The sequence below is a fragment of the Furipterus horrens genome, unplaced genomic scaffold, assembly GCF_987537825.1.
Source record: "Furipterus horrens unplaced genomic scaffold, mFurHor1.1.pri manual_scaffold_1, whole genome shotgun sequence".
In the NCBI taxonomy this organism is placed as follows: Eukaryota; Metazoa; Chordata; class Mammalia; order Chiroptera; family Furipteridae; genus Furipterus; species Furipterus horrens.
Genome location: NW_028327171.1, coordinates 163,990,245 through 164,017,837, shown reverse-complemented (window position 1 = coordinate 164,017,837; position 27,593 = coordinate 163,990,245). Strand labels below are relative to the sequence as shown.

Sequence of the window (27,593 nt, the reverse complement as noted above, 5' to 3'; positions counted from 1 at the left end):
GCCATAATTTACTTATCCACTCCTCTATAAATGGACATTCAGTTAGCTTCCAAACTCTCACTACTATAAACAATGCTGCAATAAATGATCATGTCATGGGTCATTTTATACAGGCCATTTTATATATGGGTATAAATTCCTGGAAGTGAATATTGGAGATCAAAGGGTCTACACATTTATAATGTATTTAGATATTAAAGTATTAACCTCATTAATAATTTCACCAACTAGTACTCTGACACAGCAAGAATGCTCATTTCCCAAAGCCTCATCAACAGAGTATATTATCAGACCTCAAATTTTTTCCAGCCTAATAAAGTACTGTATCTGTATAATTTTATATTTGATTCCTCTTTTTATGAGAAGCACCTTTTCATGTGTTTTAAATAGCATCTGTACTTCATTTTTAAGAACAGTCTTTTCATATCTGTTATCCTTTTTTCCCCTTGATCTGTAAGTATTTTCTTTATTGATGTGTAGGATTTCTTCAACTTCTTTGATTAAACTTTTGTGTGTACCACAAGCTGCATACTTTGTACCAATGTATCATTTGTGTTTTATAATTAGCTTATGGTGTTTTCTTTGTTTTTTACTTGCAGATTTTTAAAAAACATATTTGAATGTATCAATCATATCTGTAATAGCTTTTGAATTGGGGCCATTATTAGAGAAGACTTCCCTATTTCAAATGTTCTAGACATTCTCCCACATTTAAAATTTTGATTCCAATACATTTATAGTTTTGATTTTTACATGCAATTTTTAGTGCATTTGGAATATATCAGTAGGAGGTATGAATCTAACTTTCTTTCCAAATGGCTACCCACATGCCTTGTTCATCTTTTTTTCCATGAGAAATGGGATCTATTCTTCCATTGTTCTGTTATGTTTGGGAGGGTACATGCAGTGAGGTTCCTCAGAAATCCTTATTTAGTTTTCTATATGAACTTTAGAATTAGCTTGCCTAGTTTCAAAATATAAATAAATGGTCAAACAAGAAAATCTGTTGGTATTTTTAATGAGATTAAACCAAGTTCTTAACTTAATGTAGAGTGAATCAACATCTTTATTCATCTTTTGTGTCCTTTCATAGTGTTTAAAATTTCCTCACAAACCTTACACATCCTTGTTAAATTTATTCTTTGGAATGTTATCTTTTTTGGCTTCTATTGTAAATAAGGAATTTTCTTATATCTTCTAACTGCTTATTGTCTCGAGGCTACTAACTTTATGCTAACATTTCATATTGTTTGTTGTTAATTTTCCTGGTATATAGTCATATAATAGCGTATTACTAGGATGTTAGCTCTACAAACAAAGGGAATTTTTGGTACATTTTCCACCAGTACCTAGAATATAATAGGGACTCAATAATTCTTGAAGAAATGAATAGATCTTCTCATAGCCATAGCTTTATCTGCTCCTTTCTAATTTTTATGCCTTCATTTTCTTTCTCTTATCTACTTGCTAACTCAATATAAAACAATGTAAAACAGTGGTTATAAGCATCCTTATCTGTTCCAGACTTTAGTGGGAATGCCCATTTGTTTCTCATTAAGCAAGAGACTAGATCTGGGTCTGATATACAAATATATTTATCATTAAGATCAGTTCGGAAGGATCACAGATAGAGAGCAGGCTGACAGCTCCAAGGAGTTGGCAGTTAGGGGTTGAGGGATGGACCTAAAAAGAAAAAGGGCTCATGGACATGGACAGCAGAGTGATGGTTGCAGAGGAGAGGGTGGTGGGTGGAGGTGGAAGAAGTATAAGTGGGATAAATGGTAATGGAAAAAATACAATAGAAATAAATTTTAAAAAATCATAATGATAAATACACTCGTATATCAGGCCCAGATCTGGCCTCTTGCTTAATGAGAAGACTGTCAACATAAGGAATAATCATTTTCTGCTGACTTTGCACGCCAAGGAATGCTACTAGAGCCTGTTTGTTGTCTGTCTTTTTTTTTCCCCCTTATTATGTGGTACTTTTCCAGAAATGTGTAAATACTTCTTTTTTGAATTGGGACCAAGTGTTATCACTTAGCCAACTTATTCACACCCTGGAACTGGTGGCTGTTCTTAATTTCCAAATAAGGCTTAAAGAAAAGGTATCTCTTTTTGTTTTAAAATTGTGTAGACTCTAAATTATAATGCAATTTGAAATTATGATTATTTTTTAAAAGTCTTTTAAACCAGTGGAAACATTAATTCTTTTGTTGATATTTATCTGTCATGATATCATTATCCCAACCAGACTTGCTGAAAATCTACTGGTGAGGCAAATACAATATGTTTGCTGCATCTGTATTTATAAAATTTCTAGTAGGAGTTCTATATAAAATATATTTCTTTGGTTTTTTTCAGCTTCTGTTTTACAAAAAGCAAAGTATTTTCCTAAGTTGCCTTTTAGTTAATTATGTGATCCAGTTCTTCCAGCTGCTTCTGTAATGAGGCACATATTAATACAGTTTTTAACATGGTATCTATGAAAGAGTTCACTTCATAGAGCAAATGTACACAAAACAGGAAGCAAATAAAAAGGAAACTGTTTATGGAATAAACTCCAGGCCTAAATTCAGTATTTTAATAAAATGCCAGCTGTCCTTACTGTATTTATTAAAACTTAAAAAATGTGATTTTTTTAAAGGATGATAGTTTAAATTGAAATGGTTTCATGCCACATGGAATTCTTTAATTTATTTATTGGGGTACCATATCTTTAGGGTGCTAGATAGCAAATATCATTAATATGTGCAACATTAACTACTGGTTTGAATGTGTAAGTGGATGCTCTTTCTGAATACTGGCAACATCCAGCAAAACTACTGCTTATTCTCCAAAGACTATTGGAATTTCTCAGTCCTCAATGACATGGGAAAGCAAACTGAGTATTTGCCCTGTGACTGAGTTTTCTATAGGAATTTCACTAAAGATTGCTTAATTTTGTTGTCTTCCTTCAAAAACAAAATATATTTATCATATAAAGGAAACAACCTCTCCCTAGTTAAATAATTTTATTTGAGTCAAAATTATGTTAGATTTCAAAATGAGAAAGAGGAAGGGAGAGAGAGAGAAAGGGAAACATCGATGTGAGAGAAAAACATCAATTGGGTGCCTCCCATATGCTCCCCAACTGGGGATGGAACGTGCAACCGGGGTATGTACCCTGACCGGGAATTGAACCCACAACCTTTTGGTGTGTCAGATGATGCTCCAACCAACTGAGGCACCTGGCCAGAGCTAAATAAGTTTTTAATACTTAATTCAGAAAAGGAAAGCCTTATATTCTAGAATGAACACCATTTGATGATGATAAATAATTCTTTTATAGTGCTGTTTTGTCTGCTAATTTTTATTTTGGATTTTTCATCAATGTCAATAAGTATTATTGTTTCTAGTCTTATTTTTGATGAAATCTTTGTCAGACTTTGGTATTAATGTTTTATTGTTACATAAAAAGAATTTGGATGGTTTTCTTAATTTTCTATGCTAAACTATAGTTTAAAATAGCATTGGAATGTTCCGCTCTTTAAGAGTGTGTTGGATTTTTCTTCTGAGAGCATCTGAACCTGGTACTTCTTTTGCAGTTTAGGTCTTTGATTTATATACACACACACAAACCATGTAAATTATAGTTGGTAAATTATATTTTCCTAGAATAATTTCCATTTTATCCAAGTGTTTATTTTTATTTGCCATCTTTTTAACTTTCTTCCATGTCTGATTTTGATTATTAATTATTATTTTGTAAATTTATTCTTTTTTTAATCCTCACCTGAGGATTGTTTTTGTTGTTGTTGTTGTTTATTTTTTTAATTTTAGAGAGAGAGGAAGGGAGAGAAAGAGGGAGAGGAGCTGAGAGAGAAAGGAGAGACAGAGAGAAAGAGAGATAGACATCAATGTGAGAGAGAAACATTAATTGGTTGCCTCCCGTAAATGGCCCAACTGGGAATGCAACCCATGACCTAGGTACGTGCCCCAACTGAAAATCGAACCTGCAACCTTTTGGTGTACACTTCAACCAACTGAGCCACCTGGCCAGGTCTCTATTTTTTTTTCCTAATGGGGTTATCTGACTTCCTGTAAAAAATTAAACAGATCGAGTACTTTTGGATTAATTTTCCATTCTATAGTTTTGCTAAGTTTGTTTCTGCATTTATCCATTAATTTCTTTTTTTACTTATATTTTATTTATTTTTAAAAATATTTTATTGATTATGCTGTTACAGTTGTCCCAATTTCTTTTCCCTCTGCTCCCCTCCACCGTGTGACCCCCCCCTCTTAGTCCATGCCCATTGGTTGTGCATATAGTTCTTCTCAACATCTTCCTGTCTACTCCATTCCCTCCTACTATGCTTCTTAATTCCTGCATCATCTCCAGCCCTCTTCCCCCTTCCCCCTCCCTGCTGACCTCCCCCAATGTGTTCCTCATACTTATAATTCTTTTTCCCCTCTCGTTACCTACTTAGTTTGCTTTTGTTTCGATTCCCTAGCTTCTGTTGTTGGTTGTTGTGATACAGTTTTCACTTTAATGTTCATAGTTTTGATCCTCCTTCTTCTAAACAAGTCCCTTTAACATCTCATATAACAGTGGTTTGGATGTGATGAACTCCTTCAGTTTTACTTTGTCCTGGAAGCACTTTCTATCTGCTTCGCTGGATAGAGTAATCGTGGCTGTAGGTTTTTGAGTTTCATTCCTTTGAATATTTCTTGTCAGTCCCTTCTTCCCTGTAAAGTCTCCTTTGAGAAATCAGCTGAGAGTCTAATTGGGTCCCCTTTGTACATAATTCTCTTCTTCTCTCTTGCTACTTTTAAGATTCTCTCTTTATCTTTAATTTTTGACATTTTGATTCTAATGTGTCTTGGTGTGGTTCTCCCTGGGTCCAGTTTATCTGGAATTCTCTGTGTTTCCTGGACCTGTAAGTCTATTTCCTTCCCCAAGTTAGGGAAGTACTGCTTCATTATTTTTTCACATCATTTTTCAATTTCTAGTTCTTCTCCTTCACTCTGGCAACCCTATAATTCAGATATTTGTTTACTTATAGCTGTCCAAGAGGTTTCTGAGCCTCTCCTCATTTTCCTCACTTTTTGTTTCCTCTTTCTGCACTGGTTGACTGTTCCTTCCCTATGTTCCGATTTGTTAATTTGATCCCTGGTTTTCCTTTCCTCACCACTTGTCTCATATGTGTTTTTGTTCATTTCAGCATGACTAGCCTTAATTCCTTCCCCGTCTTGTTCAATATCTTTTGTTAATTCTGTAAACTGCCTTATAACTATAGCTCTGAACTGAGCCTCAGAAAGATTTTCTATTTGTTCATCAGTTAATTCACGAATTTGCTTTTTGGTTAGCTGCGTGATTGGTATTTCAATCATGATTCCTGCCATCCTGACCATTTTCATTTATCTTCCCTTCTTGAGTGGAGCTGTCACACCTCCTACACTATCGGGGGCAGAGCCCTGTGTACTCCTCACTACCAGGTAACCCTTCGCACCACACTCTGGCACTTTGTGTGGGGGTGGGGGTCAAAGATGGCTTCCTGCTGTTCGCTCTCTGCTGAGAGATTGGGAGCCTCCTCCTCGGTCCCCATGCCCTCTGGGCCTCACAGTCCGAGGCAATGTGGGTCTGCCTTCCCCAGTGTTGGAATCTCGAGCTGGCGGGTTTAGTCTATAGCCAGGGTTGGTTCCTGGGCACTTCTCTCCTCCCCTTAAATACAAGTGTCTGTGCTCACCAGGACCTGCCGCTCATCGCTGCAGCTGCCACCTCCAGCACAGCTTGACCTCTCCACCCTAGCTTCGCACTTCCTACCCGTCTGGATGAGCACCACTTGTTTATAACTTCATTTGTTGGACTTCCATGTAGCTTTATTTTCTGGAACTTCTGGTTATTTCTGGTTTTGCAGTAGTTGAAGTCCTTCTTAGTTGTGGAGGGAGATGGAGCGTTTAGGTCTAGGCTTCCTTCTTGTCTGGAAGTCTTAATTTCTTTCTTTTGCTTCCATCCTTTATTTAGTGGTTCTTCTTCTAATGTTTAAGTAAATGGTTAACTATATCTTTATATATACATGCAATTTCGTATGAGCTCTGCTTTGGCATAGTACATATGAGTAGTGCTTTCATCATCACTGTTTTCTAAATATTCTGAAATGTTATTATGACTTAAGAGTTTACTGAGAAAGCAAGAAGCTTTCTGCTTTCTGACTTCTAGTAACCCACGGATATGAACTAAGGGAAGGGATTGCTGGAGGGAATGGGGGTACCCGGCAGAGGGGGACTTCAGGGGAAAATTGGGACAACTGTAATAGCAAATTCAATAAAATATATTAAAAACATTTTTAAAAGTGTGCCTGTTTTAAAAATTTATTACAGTTTTATATATAATAAAAGGTAAAACTCTGTAAATATTTAACAGACATTTGAAAAAATGTATAGTCTATTTTAGAATAAAGGGTTCTAAATGTACCCCTTAGATCTTGCTCATTAATTATGTCTTATTAGACTTCCTATATTGTTTTATATTTTATTCACTTGATCTGTCATAACCCAAAGGTAAATTAAAATTTCTAACTATTAAATTGTTCCTGTTTTCATTCTTTGCTATGACTATATGAAAACACTGATATTCAATGCATGTATACTTATAACTATTTTATCTTCATTTTGAATTGTATCCTCTAGCAATAAAAAGCTAAGTCTTCATTTCATTCAGTTCTTCCTGGCCTTAACTCCACTTCTACTTTCTATTATTTATATTTGCCTATATACCTTTACTCATACTCTCATTTTCACTATTTGTAATTACTTTATCTTAAGGTATCTCTTATAAGCTCCATGACCCAAACCTGAATTATTTTTATTAAGTGGGTCAAACCACTTAATAAATGTATTGATATTTGATGTTTGTTTATAGTCCCCTCAATTATGGTATGCTTCTGTTTTGATAGTTACATTTTTAAAGTGCTAACAAACCAAACATGGTTTGTTTTATTTTCCTTCCTTTTGGTGGGTAATTTTGTTCTAATGTTATTCATGTGATCATAATACTCTTCTATTTATTTGCAGTTAATAATAATTTCATATGAGCAATATTTAAAACTAGTATATTTCCTCTTTCTCCCCCTCCCACATTAGTCAATAATTTTATCTCTCTTACAGTTTATTCTGGTATTGTTAAATATGCTTCTACATCTGTTCCTTGATTTGGCTGCTTAAAGTGATATGCTTTGACTCTTAGCTACCAGAGAGTAGGAAACTAGTGAATTTACTCCGCCTCCCATCTTCTTTCCGCCTCCCCTCTCAACTACTGTCATTTCTACATCATGAGAGCACATAACGTTTACATCCTGTCCCACCTGCTCTGTTGTCCTAATCCTTGCATTTCTTCCTTAGTTCTAAAGTTTAAGTGTATTCTAAACTAACATTCCCAGTCATCTATTGGTCAGTTGACAATAATGATCATAATAGTTTTTTCAAAACGGACTCATGGGAACAATTCCCCCAGATTTTTGCATGTTCAAATCTGTCTTTAGCCTTTATACAATATTGAAAGTATTGAAATATTGAAAATGCTGTTCTGTTGAATACTGCTATGGAGAGGATTACAGTCATCTGATATTTTTCCCTTAATAAGTGATGTGACTTTTTTTGCTTGGTTGATCGAAGAATTATTCTTTTATGTTTCAGATCTAATAACTTTAATAATGTAAGTCTTGGTGTTAACCTTCTTGGGTCCATTTTAAGACATCTGTATTAACATATTAAAATAAATATTCATTTATTTTAGGATAATTTTCTTGAACTATATCTTTCAATATTCTACTTTGCTTTTTCCAAAGGATTTCAATTATGCAGATGCTATATCTGCTTGGCCTATATATCTAATTATTTTTAGCTCTTTTTGTTTCATTTAAATCAGTTTTATTATTTCTATAATACTGTTTCTTGTTGAGTTTTCTGCAGTGCCTAGCTCCTGTGTTTCCCCCAATTTTACTTCATTTCTGTGATAGATACAGTACTTTTTTTGAACCTACAAGCTCACATTGAAACTCTTTCTTGGACCAACCATTTTTGCTTTAGGTGTTGTACGTATTTCTCTTTTATTTGTGGTTCCCCTTCAAAGAGGTATTGCTTATTTTTTTAAATTTATGGTAAAATATTTGGTCACAATTTTCACGTGCCATGTGACTTCATTATTCTAGTAACAATTTTTGTTCATAAGTATTGCTACACATTCTTCTTCTTGTGCTTGGCACTCTGTGTGTCCTTCTTCATTACCTCATCACTGAGGGAGCTGGATTTTCTCAACTAGTTGCTGGTAGTGTGAGGAGCAGGGACAGTGCTGCTGCAGTTTAGCTGTCACCAAGGTAGGCTACCTCCTGAAAAAGTGCCACCTACATGGCTTTCAGTGTACTTCTTCCACCTCTCTGAATTAAAGGGAGGCCACACGACATCTGTCAGCCTTTCTCACCAGGTCCTGAGCCTCGTGTTGCAAACACTGTGGATAGAGCTTTGTCGTACCTCCAAGAGCTGTCCTTTTGGTTGGCTTTCCTGAAATCTACCCCCACTGGGCTCTCCATCTACACTTCATGCTTTTCACTTCCTGCTACTTGGCATCTGCTCAACCCCAACTGCTGTTTCTTAGCTTTTATATGTATTTTGAAATCTAAAGATATATATCTCCTAAATTTGCCAAAAAAAAGAAAAAAGATTAGGAGATTTTCCTTCTTTTTGTGTGTCTGTGTTTATTTTTAGAATTGCACTTTTTAATTGTACTTCATGGGGTTTTATTTTTCCTTTTTAAATATCTCCATAAAAAAATTGAAGAATGCTGACTTATAGAGGCATTTTTATACCAGAAATACCTAGGTTAATTTTAATAATCATAACTGGTACTGAGAGGGAAAAGGGAAGCACAAAGGAAAAGATGAGGATAGGAATAAGAGGTAAATGAGGGAGAATAACTTATAGGAAGCTAAATTAAAACAGAATAACATACCAAAAGGGGGTTGAGATATGATTTCTCTGGATCATTAAACCTAGTTTCATAGCTGACATATATAGTCTTCCCTCAATGGTTCAAGAATTGATTTGATTAGAAAAGTGAGGTTGTTGGAATACAGCAGGAGGACCCCAAAAGTATACACACACACACATATATACATATATACAGCAGTGGGCAAAAGTAGGTTTACAGTTGTGAGTACACAAAACAGAGTTTACTCTTATATTATTATTTATTTGTTAATCATTGTATTATTTGTTTGTATTATTTATCTTATTATTGTTATTATTTCATACTATTATTTTGCAATGAAGGATGGTAATTTGAACACTGTGATATTCTTTTGAGTTAATAAAGCTATTGTAATAATCATAACCTGCATGTCTTTTTCCACATGAAAAACTGTAGACCTGCCTTTGCCAATCCCTGTATGTATACTTGACCTGGAGCCATGGTCAAGGGTATGTTGGTAAATAATCGCTCAAACACACATGCACACATTCCGACTCTCCCAAGTCCTGCTACTTCTATTCTGGTCAACCTGTTACTTTCTCATATCACAAATAACACTGGAGAATGACAAAGAATTAAAGGAAAAACAGTTACAACTTTTGCTGCACTTATATTTAAAACATGAGGCTTCTGTTTTAATGGTATAAAAACTTCCAAAAGAATCACCTTGGAAACTAAGAGAATAAGATCATTAAAATTACTGACAAACAAGTTAACCTGGCTGAAAAATCCTTTAATTACCTTTATAGATGCAATTTCTCCAGTAACCATAATAAACCTAAGGCAAGGGAAACAAAATGTCCACAACAGGATTTCTAAAGGGAGGTTTACCATTTGAACAGGAAACTCACTTTATTATGCATTTACAGCAGTTCACAAGGAAAATAAAAATATGTTGTAATCACATTAAGAAGTAAACCTGCTAACTTCCTACACAACTGCAATGCTAGGGTTGGAAAGGTGTTTCACTGCAGTAAATTGATATGGTAAGTGAAAATGCAAGTTTTTTCCTTATATTTCCTTCCTTTAAAAACCGTATTATATGTGCCCCTTTGAGTTATAACCTGGCAATCTAAAACTACTAAAAGAGGTTTTTCTAAAATTCCATTCATTCTTCTCTTCTTCCTATCAGAAAAAGCACTACCTGATGTTTTTTCTTTTCCAGGAAAAATACCATATTTAAAAAGATAGCCCTAGCTGGTGTAGCTCAGTGGATTGAGCACCGGCCTGCAAACCAAAGGGTCACCTGTTTGATTCCCAGTCAGGGCACATGCCTGGGTTGTGGGCCAGGTCCCCAGGTGGGCATGTGTGAGAAGCAACCACACATTGACCTTTTTCTCCCTTTCTTTCTCTCTCTCTTCCCCTCTCTCTGAAAATAAATAAATAAAATCTAAAAATAAAAATATTATTAAAAGCATAGAGGGAAAAACCCTAGAGAATCTTGGCATAAACAAAGACCATAAAATAAACAAAAGTGCTTGAATATTTGAATTAATAGTATTAAGATAAGAGACAAATAATACAAATGGTAAGCAACACAGATGCCAAAAAAGGAATAAAATTTGCTTAACACTGTCTAATCATATCTTAAAAGCCTGGGTAATTCTCCCAGGAAAATGAAAGTGGGAACCATGTGTTACACAAACACACAAATTAACCATTTATTATACAAACACACAATACTTCTCACAAACTGATACACTTTGGTTTTTTATACTTTTTGTCCATGCAAGAGTAAGATAAGAGAGATACATAAAAGTATGAATAAGATATTTGGATGCCGTGATTTGCTTTAGTTTCTCATGGCTTTTGATCGAGGGTTCCTGGCTTCTGTCTTTCTCCTCCTCTCTGTGCTCTTAGGGACATATCAGCTGGTTGGAGGGCAACCTTACTCTGACTCTTCTCCCTCCTCTGCTCTCCCCTTACCACTTCTAGTTTGGCCTTTAATTCTCACCAGTGTGACTGTCTCTTCTCCTATTTTCTGCACAATGAATCTATAAGTTATAAATTTTCTAGACTCTTGTACTTCTCTCCTTCAGGCTGAAACATTTTTTGCCTTCAATTATTCCTTTTTGGTCACACTTGCCTAAGTGCAATAATTGCTAAAACATAGGAATGATGCCATAAGCAATGCGGCATTTTTCACATATACATTAATTATATTGCTCAGCTGCACTCAGTGGCCTCCACAATGTCCCACCCAACCATTACACGTACTGTCTCATGTCCCATAAGATTAAAAGAAGCACAGAGGCAGACTAATCACTATCTAATTTATACTGTTCTTCACAGACAAACTCCTGAGCTCAGCGTGAGAATAAACAAATAGGTCTCAAACACGCCCACATTTATTCAGCTTCTACCCATCTTGGGCTAGTCACAGAGCCTGCGTGCCCACCAAGAACACACTTTGCAGCATGGGACAGGCAAAAGCTAGTTCTCAAATCCTGGAGAGAAGTCATTGAATGGTTTCAGATTGAGAATTGTGGTCATAACAAGTGACACACCAGAAAAGGAGAATCATACCTTTGTAATTGCAGTGAAGACCTTTTCCAGAATGGCATTTGGCTGGGCGATCTGTGGTCCATTGGCCTGAATGTTGAGGGCTATCGCACATGGTTTGGCTACAAATCTTAAAAAAAAAAAATTGTAAGTTATTCTTTTTATAGCTGTTCTTAATGTCACCAGTTACACATCACTAAATTTGTCCCCCAAATAGCATTTTATCAGATGGATATTGCCAACACTCATGTTGGTAACTCTAAAATTTGATTTAACTATTTTTCTCTTTAGTCCCATAGCAGTAACAGTAAAAAGAAATCCTTTTAAAACATTTAAACCCATCGATCCTCAAGTTCTGAGAATGAACAGATAGACTATCGAAAGACAAACATAAACATATAAGTGAGATATTTAAGCAAAACAAATCATGATTTTTGAAATGATGTAATTTATAGCTTTCCTACTAACACCTAACTAGCAATAGTCAGTTATATTTTTACTGTGAGAAAGTGTTTACTAAGCATCTGATTACACATGCAGAGACTGTGCTTTTGATCATCCCAAAATTGACTATTTTTGTTTCTATAATCAAAGTGTTCTATATTCAGTCCCAATTCTTTATGGTTTCTTAAAATTTTCTGCTTTGTGGTTATTTGCATCTTTCTCATAAGGAGTAATGAAGGATGTCAAACACATGATGCCCCAGAGAAGTTAAAAAGTCTGAATGATTACAAGCATCAGCTACAAATGTCTATGTCAAGAATGGGAAGACTCGGCTTCATGTTTGATGTGCGAGTGAGGTATGAAAGAAGCATAGGTAGAGGGTATGGGGCCCCAAAGTTATAGTGACATGTGTCTAAAACTTTTTTTAAAAGAAAAGGTATTGCCCTGACCGGTATGGCTCAGCTGGTTGGGCATTGTCCTGCAAAGCAAAAGGTCGCCGGTTCGATTCCTGGTCAGCACACATGCCTGGGTTGCGGGTTCAGTCCCTGGTTGGGGTGTGTACAAGAGGCAACTGATCTATGTTTCTCTCCCACATAGATGTTTCTTTCCCTCTCTTTCTCTCTCCCTTACCCTCTCTCTAAAAATAAATAAATAAAATCTTAAAAAAAAAGAAAAGAAAATGCATTTACAGCTTTAAGAGTTGTTTTGTACTAAATGTTCAAGAAGTAAGGCTCTTTAAATGTTCCTTGTCAGCAGTGGCATTTAATACGGTTTACTAATACAAAATAATATAATAATGTAATATAATATGAAATTATCACCAAGATTAACTGAATGTTGGCCAACGGCAACAAGTGATCAATGTACAAAACAGATCATTAGTAAATCTTAAATGAAGCATTTTGTAACAACAGTTGACGAAATTATAAAACAGTCAACAAAGAAGAAATTTGAGTCAAGAAATTCACTCAACAGAATCTCTTCAAAAGCAACTTCCACACCTTTGTTATCGTTTTCCAGCAACTTATAAAAGCATTAAAAAAGGTTCTCTTAGTATCTACTACACAATGCCCTATTTTATACCTCTCTCCTATCTCATTTTTAAGCTTCAAACTACTTTTTAAAAACTCTTCCCTAAATTTTGAGAACTAATGCAATAGCATTTTGAAGGTGGCATACCCTTGATCACCAAACATTATATTTTGATGATCAAAATTATTAAATAAATATCATGCTCAGTAAACAGATTTTTAAAGCAATGTCCAAGGCTAGGTGGGAATCATCTCTGCTGCTATCTGGCTGTGGCAACCTCACTGCAGAAATTACTCTCTTTGAGCCTCACTATCCTCATATGTAAAAAATTATAATACTTACATATGTATATAAATGGTATGTGTATACAAACATATGTGTTTAAACATAATGTTAAATCTTCAACATATGTTAAAACATAATGTCACACAGTCTCTGTCTAAAAATCATTGCCGTTAGCCATGTGCATGTTTTTGTATCATAGCATTTACACACCAGGGCTTTTCTGGGCCAAGTAACCCAGTTACTCAACTTCAGCTATGCTTTGCCAACCCACATGCAGCCAACAAGTTCTAAAAGTACCAAGCCGAAAAGAAGAGCCCAGAAAACAAGACAGGCAACTGAAACAGACTAGGGTCTCATGTACAGTAACCAGTTTGCCCTCATAGTCTGGTGGTCCTTGCATTGCTATTAATGGCACCACCTTTCCTGACAAAAGCATCCCTCTTTGATATATTGCCACAATAATTTTTTTAAGTGTCCTCATTTGGACCATAAATTGTAATAATGACCATAATCATCACGCTGCAGGCCGGGTGTGGTTGAGTCCACACCAGCAGTGCCAAAACTTTGCAGTTCCCCTATCCATCCTCCTGGCCCTCTAGGATGCTGTGCCTACCCTTAGTACTCTACAGGTGGTATGAACATGTGTGTCCCTCACCCATGTGTGTGTGGTCTCCCTGAAGGTAGGAATGGCCTCAGTGAAAGTCCACATCCCCGGAGCCTAGTGCACAAACTCATTTAATCCTCCCTCGGCCAGATGAGGCAGGATTAGCATTACTCCCGCTCTGTGGAGAGGGTCAGAGAGACCAGTAGCCTCTGCCTCCATGAGAATGGGAGCAGAGGATGGAATATTTCTTTCCTAGGAAGGTCAATATTATCATCAACTCCCTGTCTTGATTTACTGGCCAGGCTGGGTCCCCAAATCTGAGGGTGAGTGGGGAGGCGTATGGTTTGAGGAGTGATAGACAAATTTAACAGAATTTAATTCAATTTAAAGATTTAAGCTCTTTATAGTTTTAAATGGCTCATGGTGGGGATGCACAATAAATTAAACCACATGAATCCTTTCAAGTTATTATGTTATAGAATAGTTTCATGTACATGCCTGGCATACTGTGGGCTCTCAACAAATATTTGATGGATGAATAAATGAACAAATCAGCAATTCAATGGTAGGTATCCTTACTATCTCTTCTATAGAGGTTATGCATTTCAACTCTCTTGAATACTCACGTCTACTCAGGGTGCTTGTTTGGGACTAGAAGCCATTTATAAAATACCAATTGTCCCTATGAAGTCAAAGCTGCCCCAGCAACAAGCACTTCTGTGGGCTCTACACCAATACTTCATGAGGCATTTTCTTTTCAATATATCTAGTACATACAGTCAACCACTTAATTTCAAAGATTTAAAAAATTACATAAGATAGGCAGAAACCATTAATTTCAAATTCCATTTGAGAGGAAAGAAAATATGTCATTTTTATCTTCCTAATAGTAACCCTGGTGATTTGAAAATACAGAAATTTGATTTGTGTTTATTCTCCAAAAAACTTGTGAGTCACAGCTAACATTTTTCTTTTCAGAGAGCATATTAGACACCAAATAAAAGCCATGGCATAACTACCTACTGTCATGGCCTCCCCCTCCCCAACACTGGCTCTGACAGAAATAAGTGCAGAAGACCTGTCATTCATAGGGTTGTCTTAAAAGAGAGAGAGAAATGGATGTTGGGTAGACTACCTACAACATAATAGTTGAAAAGGAAATATGTCTTTGAAGATTACCTCTACCTGGAAATGATCACCTAATTACTTTTTAAAAATCAAAAGCAGCAACGCCACCTCAAAAAAAAAAAAATCAAACATCTATAAAGTTCATAGATTAGCATACTATTTGAAAGTAAAATAAATAAATAAATAAATAAGGATGCAAGCTCTAAAAAACACTAGTCTCAACTTAAAAGGACAGAACACCTAAAACATTCTTACTTTTTAATTCTATAGAACAACATGTATTTCTATTTTTAAATATGAATTGGGTATCTCTGCACAGACTGTTGAGGTACAGTGGGCTATGGTGTGGCTAAAGGTATATAGGAAACATAAAAATGATTCTTGCACTCAAATACATTTACAATATGGAAAGGAGATTAATAAAAAAATTAATATTAACTGGGTATATGTCAGTTCTAATTACTCAATACTATGTAATCATCTTCAGTGGGGAGCTTGGCCAGAGACTTAGTTCTTTCTAACTCTAGCCTTTCCTCCACTCTTCAAAATAATTGGAAGGGTGTGATGGTAGATACACAAACCTACACATGATAAAATTGTATAGAATTAAATCACACACACCAGTACACGGATAACTGGGGAAATTTGAGTAAGTTCAACAGACCGTATCAATGTCAGTATTCTGGCTGTGATATTATATCATACTACCATTTTACAAAATGTTACCATTGGAGTAAAATGGGCTCTAATATATTACTTCTTACAACTGCATATGAGTTTACAATGATCTCAATAAGGATTTCAATTAACAAATAATTGGAAGGGGCATTCTGATTTTGATATAGAGGAGTGAACTCCTAATATATTGATTTTTTTTGTCTTTAGAAACTCTATACAACATACCAACACCCCCCACCCAACCAAAAAAAAAAAAAAAAATACCCAACTACCTGAGGGCCTGGAGACTGAATAAAAGCAAGTAGACTTTGGAGATGAGTCAAAAGTTGGAGCAGGAAACCAGCAGACAGCAAGCTCCCTGTCTTTTTATTTATTTATACATTTATTTCACAGCTTTACTGAGATCAGATAATCACAGCAGCAGGTAAAACTTTGATAGGAAAACACACTCTCTAATAGGGGAAGCAGAGAAGGTACCTGGGGAAATCAGAGAGTGACTAGAGAACCATGAAAGGGAAAAAAACAGAGAAGCTGACCCCTAATTCTGTGTGTAAACTAAGCACAATTCAGGTTGACCTCTGAACTGTGTATGCACAAGGTAAACTGAAAGCAGCAGGAGCTAAGGTTTAAGGAAGGGGATCAAGACCGAAGCCCCTGTCCATTCAGACATGACAGGCTACAATTTGCATCTAAGTAAATTGCTTATTAACACAAAACATAAACAGTTTTTAGAGCCATGAAAAAAAAAAAAAATCCAGAATTTCCACAACATACCTTTCACAATGTCCAAGAGACAGTCTAAAATGCTGATGAAGAGGGAGGAAAATATGACCCAATTTTAGGGGGAAAAACCATGCAAAGGCATCCAGTGCACTTAAAGACAAGTCAATATAAACTATGCAATCTGAAAAAAAAAGAAAAGAAAAACTGGAAAAATAAAAAGACTAAGAGGACTTGTGGAACAATTTCAAAAAGGCTAACATATGGGTAATTGGAATAACAGGAAAAAAGGAGATAGGATGGGAAGAAGGAAATATTAGAAGAACTAATAGTCTACAACTTTCCAAATCTGATAAAAGACATTAAAAAAAAAAACACTGATTTTTAAGAAACTCAAGAACCCCCAGAAGAGAGAAATTCAAAAAAGAGGAAAGCCTAGACAAATAATAGTCAAACTGATGAACACCAAAGAGAAAGAGAAGATATTAAAAGTCACCAGACAAAAATGTCCCTTTATATACACAGAATAATAATTTGAATAAGGGACTTCTTATCAGAAACAATGAATGCTCAATGACAGTGAAATGACATCTTCATAGTGCTAGGAACAAACAAACAAACAAACAAAAACAGCTGTTACTCCAAAATTCTACATCCAGCAAAATTATCCTTCAAAGAAGGAAAATTTGTTTGCCAACAGACTCCCACTTCAAAAAAACTAAAGGAAGTTCTTTGGGCTAAAAGGAAACAAAATCAAGTAGAATTTAAATCTTCAGGAATGAATGGAGAACATAAGAAATGGCAAATATATTGGTAAATACAAAAATGCTTGGAAGGTCTTTGAAAGAAATCACAGCCTAGTAATAACTGATGAAACAGTTACATCCAATTATGAGAAATCCCATGTGCCCCACCCCAGATCATACATCACAGGGATGTAAAGCACAGCATAAGGAATATAGTCAATAATTTTGTAATGACTATGTGGTGCCAGGTAGGTACTAGAATTTCAGGGGATCACTTCCTGCTCTACACTTGAAATTAATATAATATTGAATGACAATTGTAACTGGAAAAAAAGAGTTTAATTAAAAATAAAATAAAATGGTGTAGGTTATGCCCAACGATAAGAAGTACTATAGAAAAAAATTAAGGCTGCTAAGAAGGATGTGCTTGTAGTTTTTAATATTTAATAGACTGGTCAGAGAAGGCCACTGAGAAAATGAGAAGACTCCTGAAAAGGAGATAAGAAAATGAACTGAAAAGGGGGGAAAGAACATTCTGGAAAAAGTTGCAGCCAAAGGCAAAGGCTCTGAGAGAGGAGTCTGACCAAGATGTGGAAGGCACAGCTGGAAGCCAGGGGGGCCAGGGCAGAGCTAGTGAGAGCCGGATGACCACACTGGGGTCTGAGAGGGCAGGCAGACACAGCATGGTGCCTTGTGGGCAATCTAAAGGACTTGGCTTTTTCTCCTGAGTGAGGAAGGAAGACGCTGCAGGACAGAGGCGATAACCTAAATGGCTAACTTCTATTTTAACAGAGTCACTGGCTCATCTGTTGGGAACAGACTGAAGGGCAGCAAGGATGGGAGCATCGAGGCCAGTGAAGAGGTTACTCCAGTTAATTGAACCAACAAAGGATGGTGGCTCCCTGGGAATGGTGGCAAAAGAGGAGGTGAGAAGTGATTAAATCCTCACAGGTTTTTGGCCAGGGCACTTGAAAGGATAGGGTTAGGTTTGAGGGTGGTAAGTGTGAGGTTAGGCCTTATTAAGCTATTAGGTTTCTAAGTGGAAAGGTCAAGCAGGCAATTGGATATAGTATTCTGGAGTTCAGCAGAGGTTTGGACTAGATTAGAGATTTGGAACTATCAATATTCAGATGACATATAAATCCGTAAGACTAATGAAGTCACCTGGGCAGTGAGTGTAAAGAAATGAGAGGAGATTCAAGAAATAAACCCTACGGTGCCAATGTTTATTGTTTAAATAAATTAGAGTACAAAAACTCCCATTAAAAAGATACTTATGTAAACTACAGAGTGGATGGGGCAAATGTAGGTTTACAGTTCTTCATATGCAAGATAATACAATAATAAATATAAGAATAAACTTAGTTTTGCATACTCATAAATATAAGCCTACTTTTGCCCAGCCCTGTGTATGTGAACCATGAAACTGTATAATACAATAGAAATTTCAAAGGCATGCTATATTTAAGAAAAGAACTTCAAAATAAAGCATGTGATGAGATAAAATCTGAAAAGTAACAGATAATATGTTTTATCAGAGGAATTAAGCATTGTGATTCTTTTGTGTTTCCTCTGTTGCTGGGAAACAATAAAACCCAGGTGTGGTTCATAAAAATATGATGAACCTAGAGGTAAAAGAGAATTATGGACAGGGCCAATTTGTACATAGTCCATGTTCTCCAAGGGCTCAAGAAATACTTAATTAACCTTCAAAATTCTACTAAGCCTTCCTTCCTGTGACTTCTGTGGATTTTAAAAGTGGTGTACAGTATAGAATGTGTATCAGAAAGCAATCACCAGGCATACCATCACCCAAAGATGACATTGAGCATTTTTCTGCTACTCCCCCCCCTTACACACTCTACTACATTTTTGTACTTTGTTTACTATATTTTTATTAAGCAAAATTGCATCACACTCTATGTATTTAGTAATCTGCTTTATTTTCCTATTTAGAATATTTCTCCTCAGGAAGTACATATCTTGGAAAAACACTATTTAATGTTTATACCAACTTTGCTTAATCTCATTTTTCCCTGTTTTAAAGACTCAGGAAGGAGCTGTTGGACCTTTTCTGACAGTACAAAACTGTAGTCAAAGTTACAAAATGTTACCACAATATAGATCAAACAAAGGTGAATTTGAAGGATTAAATTCCTCAGATCGACCATTGAAGTAACTTGTCACTAAAGGATAACTATCCCTTCTTCCATGTGATTGATCTCTACCACTTGAATTTCGGATCACCCTTACTAGCTAACATCTCCAAAGTTTCAGAGAAATCATAAACTTTTGAAAGGGAGCTCTGGCTGGGTAGCTCAGCTGGTTAGAGCACCATCCCAATACACCAAGGTTGAGGGTTTGATCGCCAGTCAGGGCATATACAAGAATCAACCAATGAATGCATAAAGAAGTGGAACAAGATGTTTCTCTCTCTCTCTCTCTCTCTCTCTCTCTCTCTCTCTCTCTCTCTCCCCCTCTCCCTCTCTCCCTCCCTCCCTCCCTTAAAAAAAGTTTTGAAGAGGAAAATCTCTAGACTCTTCTACATCCTGAATTTTTACATTTCTAAAGATTTTCGATGATTGGTAGAAAATGGGAAAAAGATTCAAAATAGACAAGTGGCAGAAAAGAAAACAGAAATATCAATAAGCACACAAAAAGAAATTTAACCTCATCAGGAAAATACAGCAATACCATTTCACACCCTTCAGGCCGGGCCTGACAATGTGAAAACTAGCTGAAGATTTATAAAAACAACAATGCCTATAAACTGCTCATGGAAGTTTAGTAAAGAATGCATCTAGAATACAAATGCATAGTTCACAGACATAAGCAATAATAACCTATAAACATATAAAAAGATGATCATCTTCAATGTAAAAAGAAATGATACTAATTTTTAAAAACTGGTATCATTTTTACCTGTAACATTGGAAAAAAATTAAATTTCGATAAATTCCAACACTGGCAACAGTAAGGAGAAACAGCTATTCTGGTAAACTGTTGCTGGGTCTCTAAACCGGTATAATCAATCTGAAATGCAATTTACCAGTATTTAGCAAATTGCTAAAATATATAAGCCCTTGTGGGCATTACTAGCTTTATATACTATTAGAGACACACACTACAGATATACTGGCATTTAAAAAAATAAAGTTTATTGCAGTATTGCTTGAAATAACAAGAAAAAGAAGACAGGGAAGAAATATTTGTCAGAAGGATACAAGTGAAATCGGTATGTCCATACAAGAAAATTTCATAAGGTTTTTAAAATAAATTTTTGTGCTTCAAGACAGAACATTAAATATGAAATACAAGATACAGAACAGTATAATAGCCTATTTTTTGTAGTCAGAAACACTTTTGTTGGGAAGAGTAGCAAAAAATTGTTAATGGCGAAAATCTTTCAGGGCTAGGAACATTAATTTACATTTTATACTTTTCTATACTGTTTTAAGTTTGTACAAATGTATGATTTATATTTATTTTAAAAGTAAACAACATTTCAATACTTTCAATGCATAGCTAATAACACAGAAAAATGCTCAGAAGCAAGGGGTAAAGCAATATTCATGATGATTATTACTTATAAATTTCTGACATATGAGGAATAGAATGAAGAAATAAAATGGAGTCGAGCTGCTAAATTACTAAAATCAAGTAGGTTGGGCATGAAGAAACAATTCTATCCCTGTTTTTGACAAGCCTGGGAACTTCAACTTCTGAACTTTCCAGTCCTACATCAATGCCTGGATATACATGGAACCTCGAGATAAAGCTCTGCTTACTCTGAAGGACTAAGGAAAGAATGTTCAGTTATCCAGACTGCCTGAAATCCAGCAGACCGCCAGTCATTTAGTGGATTACCATCTCAGCCCAATCCAGAGACTAAGAATGCAGAGCTGATTCTTCTCAAGAATGTATATTTTACAATAAGAACTCTTAGTTGTTCTTTCTTCTTTGGAACATTCTGGGTACTGCCTAACTGTGTTTCTGGTTTGCAAACCCTAAGACCCTTGAATAAATCTTTGTCATTTATTTCTAAGCAAAGCCTCCTCATCCCATTTATGCCCAGCTGACACATGTAAAAGCTGAGCACAAATTATGAAGGGTTAACCATGCCCATTGCCAAATAACAGGGTTGTGGCTTCCTTTAACATTTTTATGCTTTTTTATATTTTTCAACATCCTAACATGAGAATGCAAACTTTTAATACCAAAAATAAACATAATAATTATCTGTAAAAATAGAGATGAACAGGATGATCTCTAAGCCAGGTAAAACTCAAAACCTCAAAGACACAAAAATTGAACATGGACAGTCCTGAGACAGCTGCTTTTTAGCTAATTCCATGGAACACTTCAAGCAAAGGATTTCACCATGACTGAGACAAGGGAGAGATCAGTAAAGGCAATAAAAATAAAATGCCATGTTAGTACCTTGTTAAGTAAAGGATGAAATTCAAGTCAATGGGAGCACCAAGAAATAGAAAACCATGGTGAAATGACATCAGGAAAAATGTTATTAACATTAAATAAATAGCCTGAAAATTCTCAGATGCCACTAGAAAAAAAAATTGCTTCTGCCTGTGCTTGGAGACACCACAGAATTTCTCTATTTCCTTATATATAAAATGAAAATCATAACTACACTCTGACTTATATTGAAAAATATTTCTAAATTATTGACCTCTTGAGACCAATTGAAAAGAATAAAAAAGAGAGGAAGATGGTATGTAGACTGATGTGCAGGCAGAAGATAATACTCTTCTTAGGACAAAATATGAATTTTTTCCAGGTAGAGTCATATAATAGAAAGAAAAATTCCTTTAGACCAAACCCATATCTCAAGTGAATCTGCTCTGCGCTTGCAGTATTGGAAAGCTATTTATTATTTCTGAACCCTAGTTACCACAAATATAAAATGGAGACAATAAAACCTACTTTGCAAATTTTGTGCAAGCATTGACAGAATGAATATAAAACTCACACCACAGCGTTCAACATCTGGAAAGTATTCTATAGGTGCTGGCTAGTCTTAATTTTTTATTACAGGAAGCATACATTTCACACATCAGGAGGACCTCTACCTAACCTGTGCTGGTCGGAAACTCATATAGGAAGTTTGCTATGTGGCAGGCAGTCAGACAGGCAAGAGCAGAGCAGGGATGACGGGTCAGGTACTGAAGGTCACCAGGGCAGAAAGCCCCAAGAGCCTAGCAACAGGTAAAACTGGGAAAACAAGGACCTTGCCCTTCAGTGTGACCTTTCCTGCCCTAGCATATCACTTGTCATACAGTTTAGACTCCCTGACCTTTCATATTGCCAGCCATTTGGTTTGGACCTTCCTCTGCTTTTTCCTCCCCTGGCATGTGGCTAGTCATATGGTAAACCCTCTTAGAGGAGGAGCAAGGGGGCCAGAGAACAGCCCTTAAGCATTAAGCTCCCAGGACAGTGAGATTCTGACCTGCATCAAACACATTTGGTCTCAGTTGTGTTTCAACTCCAGGCCCAGAAAAAGCAGCAAAACCAGACAAGAGATGCTGTGGCTGACATCAGGACCAGCTGCACTGACTAATGACCCCCCAGCCTTGGTGCCCACCAATCAGTAGAGACCATGACCCAGAAAGGACACATCTGGAAAGCTAATGAATATCCTTTTGGGATCCTCCCACCTCCAGATAAATATCCTCAAGACAGAGGACTCAGTGCAGCTCTCTCTATAGAGCACACCTGAGCCTTTCCCCATCTCCTTACACCAGGCAAGTATTCCTCGCCTCTCTCCCTTCTTCTAAACTTCAAAGGCCCTTCTTTTGCCTCTTTAATTTGTTCCTCTGAGCCCACATAGCTCAGCTGTCTCACTTCTTCTTCCTCTGTGACTTTCTAAATAAATGTTCTCTTACAGTTTGATTCCTGGCTCAGAATTCTTTCCTAGCCAGAACTCAAGTACTGAGGTTGCTGAACTGAGGACCTGTCTGACTTCACCAGTCTACCGCCTGGTGCCATTTCACTGCCAACAGTTGTAGGAAGACATTAAGGATGCTAAAAAACTTATGAAGGAGCCAGAAAACTTAAGAGCTTATTATGTCACTTGGTCCAGCCTCCTTCCTCCAAGCCAGATATTTTTCTGTAGAGAGATCATTCAAAAACTTCTTTTGGGCATGAAACCTCCCAATACATTTTTTTTTGCAATTTCCTGTGAATCTATAATTATTTCAAAATAAGAAGTTTTTAAAAAAATCTTCCCTTGGTATCGTATTTTAGTTTTTTTATCACACTTGACCCAAAATGTTCTTTCTCTATCATTCTTTCTTGCTGAAATGTAAATCCATTCCCTCCTTCCTCAACCCTCTAGGGAGAGAAATAGTACTGTCAATAACTTCAAATATTTGAAAGCACTAATTAAGTTATCCTGAACTTTTCTCTCTTCAAGAATAAACAGCCTGGATCCTATAAACCTTTCTGCAACCATCTTTTTTTTTTTCTAACTTTAAATTTTTTACTTTCTAGTATTTAAGGAGTATTTTCTGAATCTAAGTTTATTCTATTCTTTAAGGAAAAGGAAGAGACTCTTAGACAATAGCTGCTTTTATTAATAAATAATAATTGACAGAGACTGTTGTTATTTTAAAAAATTCACAAGCAGCTTCCTAAAAATTACACCTAAATCATAAATAGCTGTGGTAAAGAGACCTGTCAGTCTACTCCATTCCAACCTTATCATTATCAGAGGTGCAGATAAGAGACCAGAAGGCCACTAAGTGCGATACACTGAGAGCTAAGATCCTTGGAAGGCACATGATGACCTGAGAAATGTCAATACTGTCTCTCCTTGCCATGCATGTCCAGGATTATTTAAAAACAAAAACAAAAAAATTTAAATAAATAGAAACTCTAGACTTGTGATATTTCACCATGAGTTTATTTCAACTATTTGACAAACATGGGATCCAGCCATTAAAAATAAAGTTCATAAAATTCTAAGAAATTGTGTCTTTATTTTAACAATGAAAAATATGCTCCCTGCATTTTGCACAAAATAAGATGTAAAAGACGTTAAAGGTATTTATAAGAAGAAAAACCTGTAGAGCATATATTTACATATGAAGATACCCTTGCAGTCAGGAAACTCTTTAAGGCATTACCACTAGGAATAAGCTGATTTTTTCATAGCATTGTGATGCTAAGAGTGAGGTCTGGGAGAGTTCCAAGTCTTCCTGTAATGCATTAATCCTTTAATTCCACTACATTTGCCAGGTGCCTTACAATTCACAAGAGCTTTCACACTTTATCTCAGTCAATCTTCAAAACGTTCCCAAGGGATCAGCAAACAGATTTTATTACCACTGTTTTACAAAAGAGGAAAAGAGTTCTTTCAGTGTTTCACTGACTTGAACTAAAAACTAAGCGGTAGAGGTACAAGTTCATAATCCTTGTTATTCTACACCAAGAACTGCACTCTCCCAGTATTTCTGACTATTTTCAATTGGTTACACATGCTCATGGATCTGTGAACATCTCTTTTGGTCTAGATATCAGTTCACAGGGATCATCCACTGCTGCCTCAAAACCACAAAAGTTGGTCGTCAATGAACAAAGCCTGCTTTGACTTTTGGTCCACCACTGAAGATTTCTAGGTGTGTGTAGACATAAACGGGATAGTGTTCTTTAGTCTGACAGTGTATTACTAATAACAATGATTTTATGGAATTTCAAAACAGTCAGCAATTCATGAAGGAGAGAATCATAGAGGTTTTCATTTAAGCTTATGATCTACCAATATCCTAAAAATTTCCCCCAGAAAAATTTGATAGCCTAACACAAACCACCTATCATGTTCCTGTTTCACAAGCAAGCATGACTGTGAAAAGCAGACCCAATGAGACCCAATGAGAGAAATGGAGAATAACTAGGAAAGCTGACTCTCAACATCAGCAGAATCAGTTTTGTCTACTATCAAATGGTAAAGGTTGGATGACAGCCCACGTAATGCACTGAGCACAATGCAGGACAGAGCACCTCTTTAGGGGTTGGTCTCCATCACCCCTCCCAGCATTACTTAAAGATTCCTAACAACTTAGCAAATTGCTTTATATAGACAGAGATTGAGTCTAATGAGAGCATTGCAATATATATTTGACCATCATAATAGTTTGCTCTAATTCAAGGTCTTATACTTTTTAGAAGTACTCAATCTCCTAACTTCATTTGACTTCATACTTAGTTTTATCCAACATTTAGAAGGTGAGGGAACTGAGGTCCAAAGATGGTATCATTCCCAAACCTAGAGTCCAAGCTGACCCAAAATACAGAGCTTCTCTCGGTTAGTTGCTATTTCCTATTCTTTCCTCTTATTTAACATTCTATTCCATGATTGAATTGTGTTGTGAAAATGTGAACCTAGCAAATTTGTTCGCAAATCTTTCAAGTTCTACAACTTCTGCCCAACTAACTCCCTTATGTCAGCAACGGGCAGTGTGTGTTTCAGGGAGTGAGTGTTCACGTCACACTTCAGCACAGCTTAGACACTTTCTCTAAAACAGCATGTACCCTTGAGGATCTTGTCTGGAAAACAGAAACCATGAGTTATTTTTAACAGAGAGAATTTACTATCAGAACCTATTAAATTGGTATAGGAGTACTAAAAGATACAAGGCACCTGAGATGTCCCAGAGGAAGTCCAAGGAAGGGGTGAGGGAACAGAGTAGAGGTTGGAGAGGAAGCCAGCCCCCCACAAAGAGCTAGACCCAGACCCCTAACGAGAAGGAGGTTTCCAACTGAGGAGGACACCTTTGGGGGGGGGGGGTGTTGGGAAAAGGCAGAAACCAGAATCAGTTGCTGAAAACAAATCACCTCTACTGGTGAAGGACCACTGTTGAAGTGACACTTTCAGGAAAGGAGGTAAACAGGGAAAGAACATCTGGTGTCCCTCCTCCAGCCATGCAGCCCTCTTTAGCACCCCATATTGGCAGAAACCATAGGGAAAGTGCTAGCACAGGAGCATTGTGTTTTTTAGGCCCACAGTCCCAATGCCACAAACAAAATTAGAAGGGTGTGTTTGTAGCTGAGAGCTGACAGTTCAATAATCAGCACAGAGTGTTCCTCACATGTTCTGAATCTTTAGTCTGAGGAGGCCCCTGCCAACTGGGCATCTATCTTCAGCTGGCTGTTGCGACACAGCTGATAGTGTGTTGGTGGCTGCTGGATAAGAAACTAGAGATATTGATTGGCCAGCATATTTACTTTCTCCCTCTCCCATTCAAAACCTTCTGCTGCCATGCCTCTAGTGCATGACGTAGGAACATCTGCATTCCAAAGAATTTGCCACTTATTTTAGGAAGCCTCCACATATAATAAGAAGCTAAGTGGCTTTGGAGGTAGGCTGTCCTGGGTTCAAATCCTGATTTGACCACTTATGTGCTAGCTGTGAGATATTACCTTAATTCTTTCACCACCCTGACTCAATTTTCCTGCAATGCAGTTATAACACTGGGACCACGTGGTTTTTGTAACAATTAAATGAAACACTGATGTAAAGTCTCTCAGTAGGCAGGCAAATGCTGGTTTCCTTCCCTCTGTATGAGAAAAATAACACATCAAAAGGTTAAGGAGTTATTAATAATCAGCTTCTCTTTCTTGAGATCTGCATCTTGTACTTCCAGTTGGTTGAGAACTGCTTGTGATTCTATGAGAATATGCCCTTAATGCCAGAAAACCTAAACCTAAAAAATGATAATGAGCTCATGAGATTAGAATCAAGGCTCAAAGAAGAGGTGGTGAGACTACTCTTAAGGTAGCAAAAGAAAATCACAGCTTACTCAGAGCGAGTAAATAGGAGAAAAGAGAATAAAATATGCACTCGGCTCTTGATAGGAGGCACGCATTCCCCCATGAGAGACATTTTGTTTTCTTAATGCAACCTTGCATTATCCAAGCAATGAATATAGATCCATGTTTTTTTAAAGTTTAGTAATCTCTTAATTTACTATCATCTTCCCATGGATGCAACCCCAGCAGCATTGTTAGAAAGCACAGTGAGTGGACATAATGGTATTAAACCCTCAAAATTCTTCAAAGGGAGCATTTATGAGAAATAACCAAATCTGCAAATAAGCATCACAGCTCAATTAAATAAAGGCACATGAAGGTCATTTCCATTTAAAGTTCAGTAGTGGATTCAGTGAGGCATTTTCCTGATGCGTAAAGCTTATAGAGTGAGTTAAATGAGGTCTTAAAGACCTACAGAGAAGGGTCATAAAAACGTTAGCAATTATGGTGTGATCATTGTAAGACAAGGGTTTTTATCATAAAAAAAACTTTTAAGCAAAAGTCAACTTCTTCTTTGTCATCTATGGGAATTTACAAAATAAAATTATTTCACAGGAGCTCAGAGTTGCAGCCTCTGGTCTAATTGCCAACCGGGTGTTTACATTTCCTCAGGCCTCAC

At 36.5% G+C, this 27,593-nt stretch overlaps 1 protein-coding gene across 3 annotated transcripts in view; it reads right to left on the bottom strand.

Annotated features, from left to right (window-relative positions):
• The window catches only part of CERS6 (ceramide synthase 6), a 288,817-nt gene that overhangs the window by 198,741 nt on the left and 62,483 nt on the right, over positions 1-27,593 (bottom strand). For all 3 annotated transcript variants that reach the window (XM_090280493.1, XM_090280496.1, XM_090280500.1), the window contains exon 2: positions 11,534-11,639. In XM_090280493.1, coding sequence (XP_090136619.1) covers positions 11,534-11,639 — 106 coding nt within the window. The remainder of the gene's footprint in view (positions 1-11,533; positions 11,640-27,593) is intronic.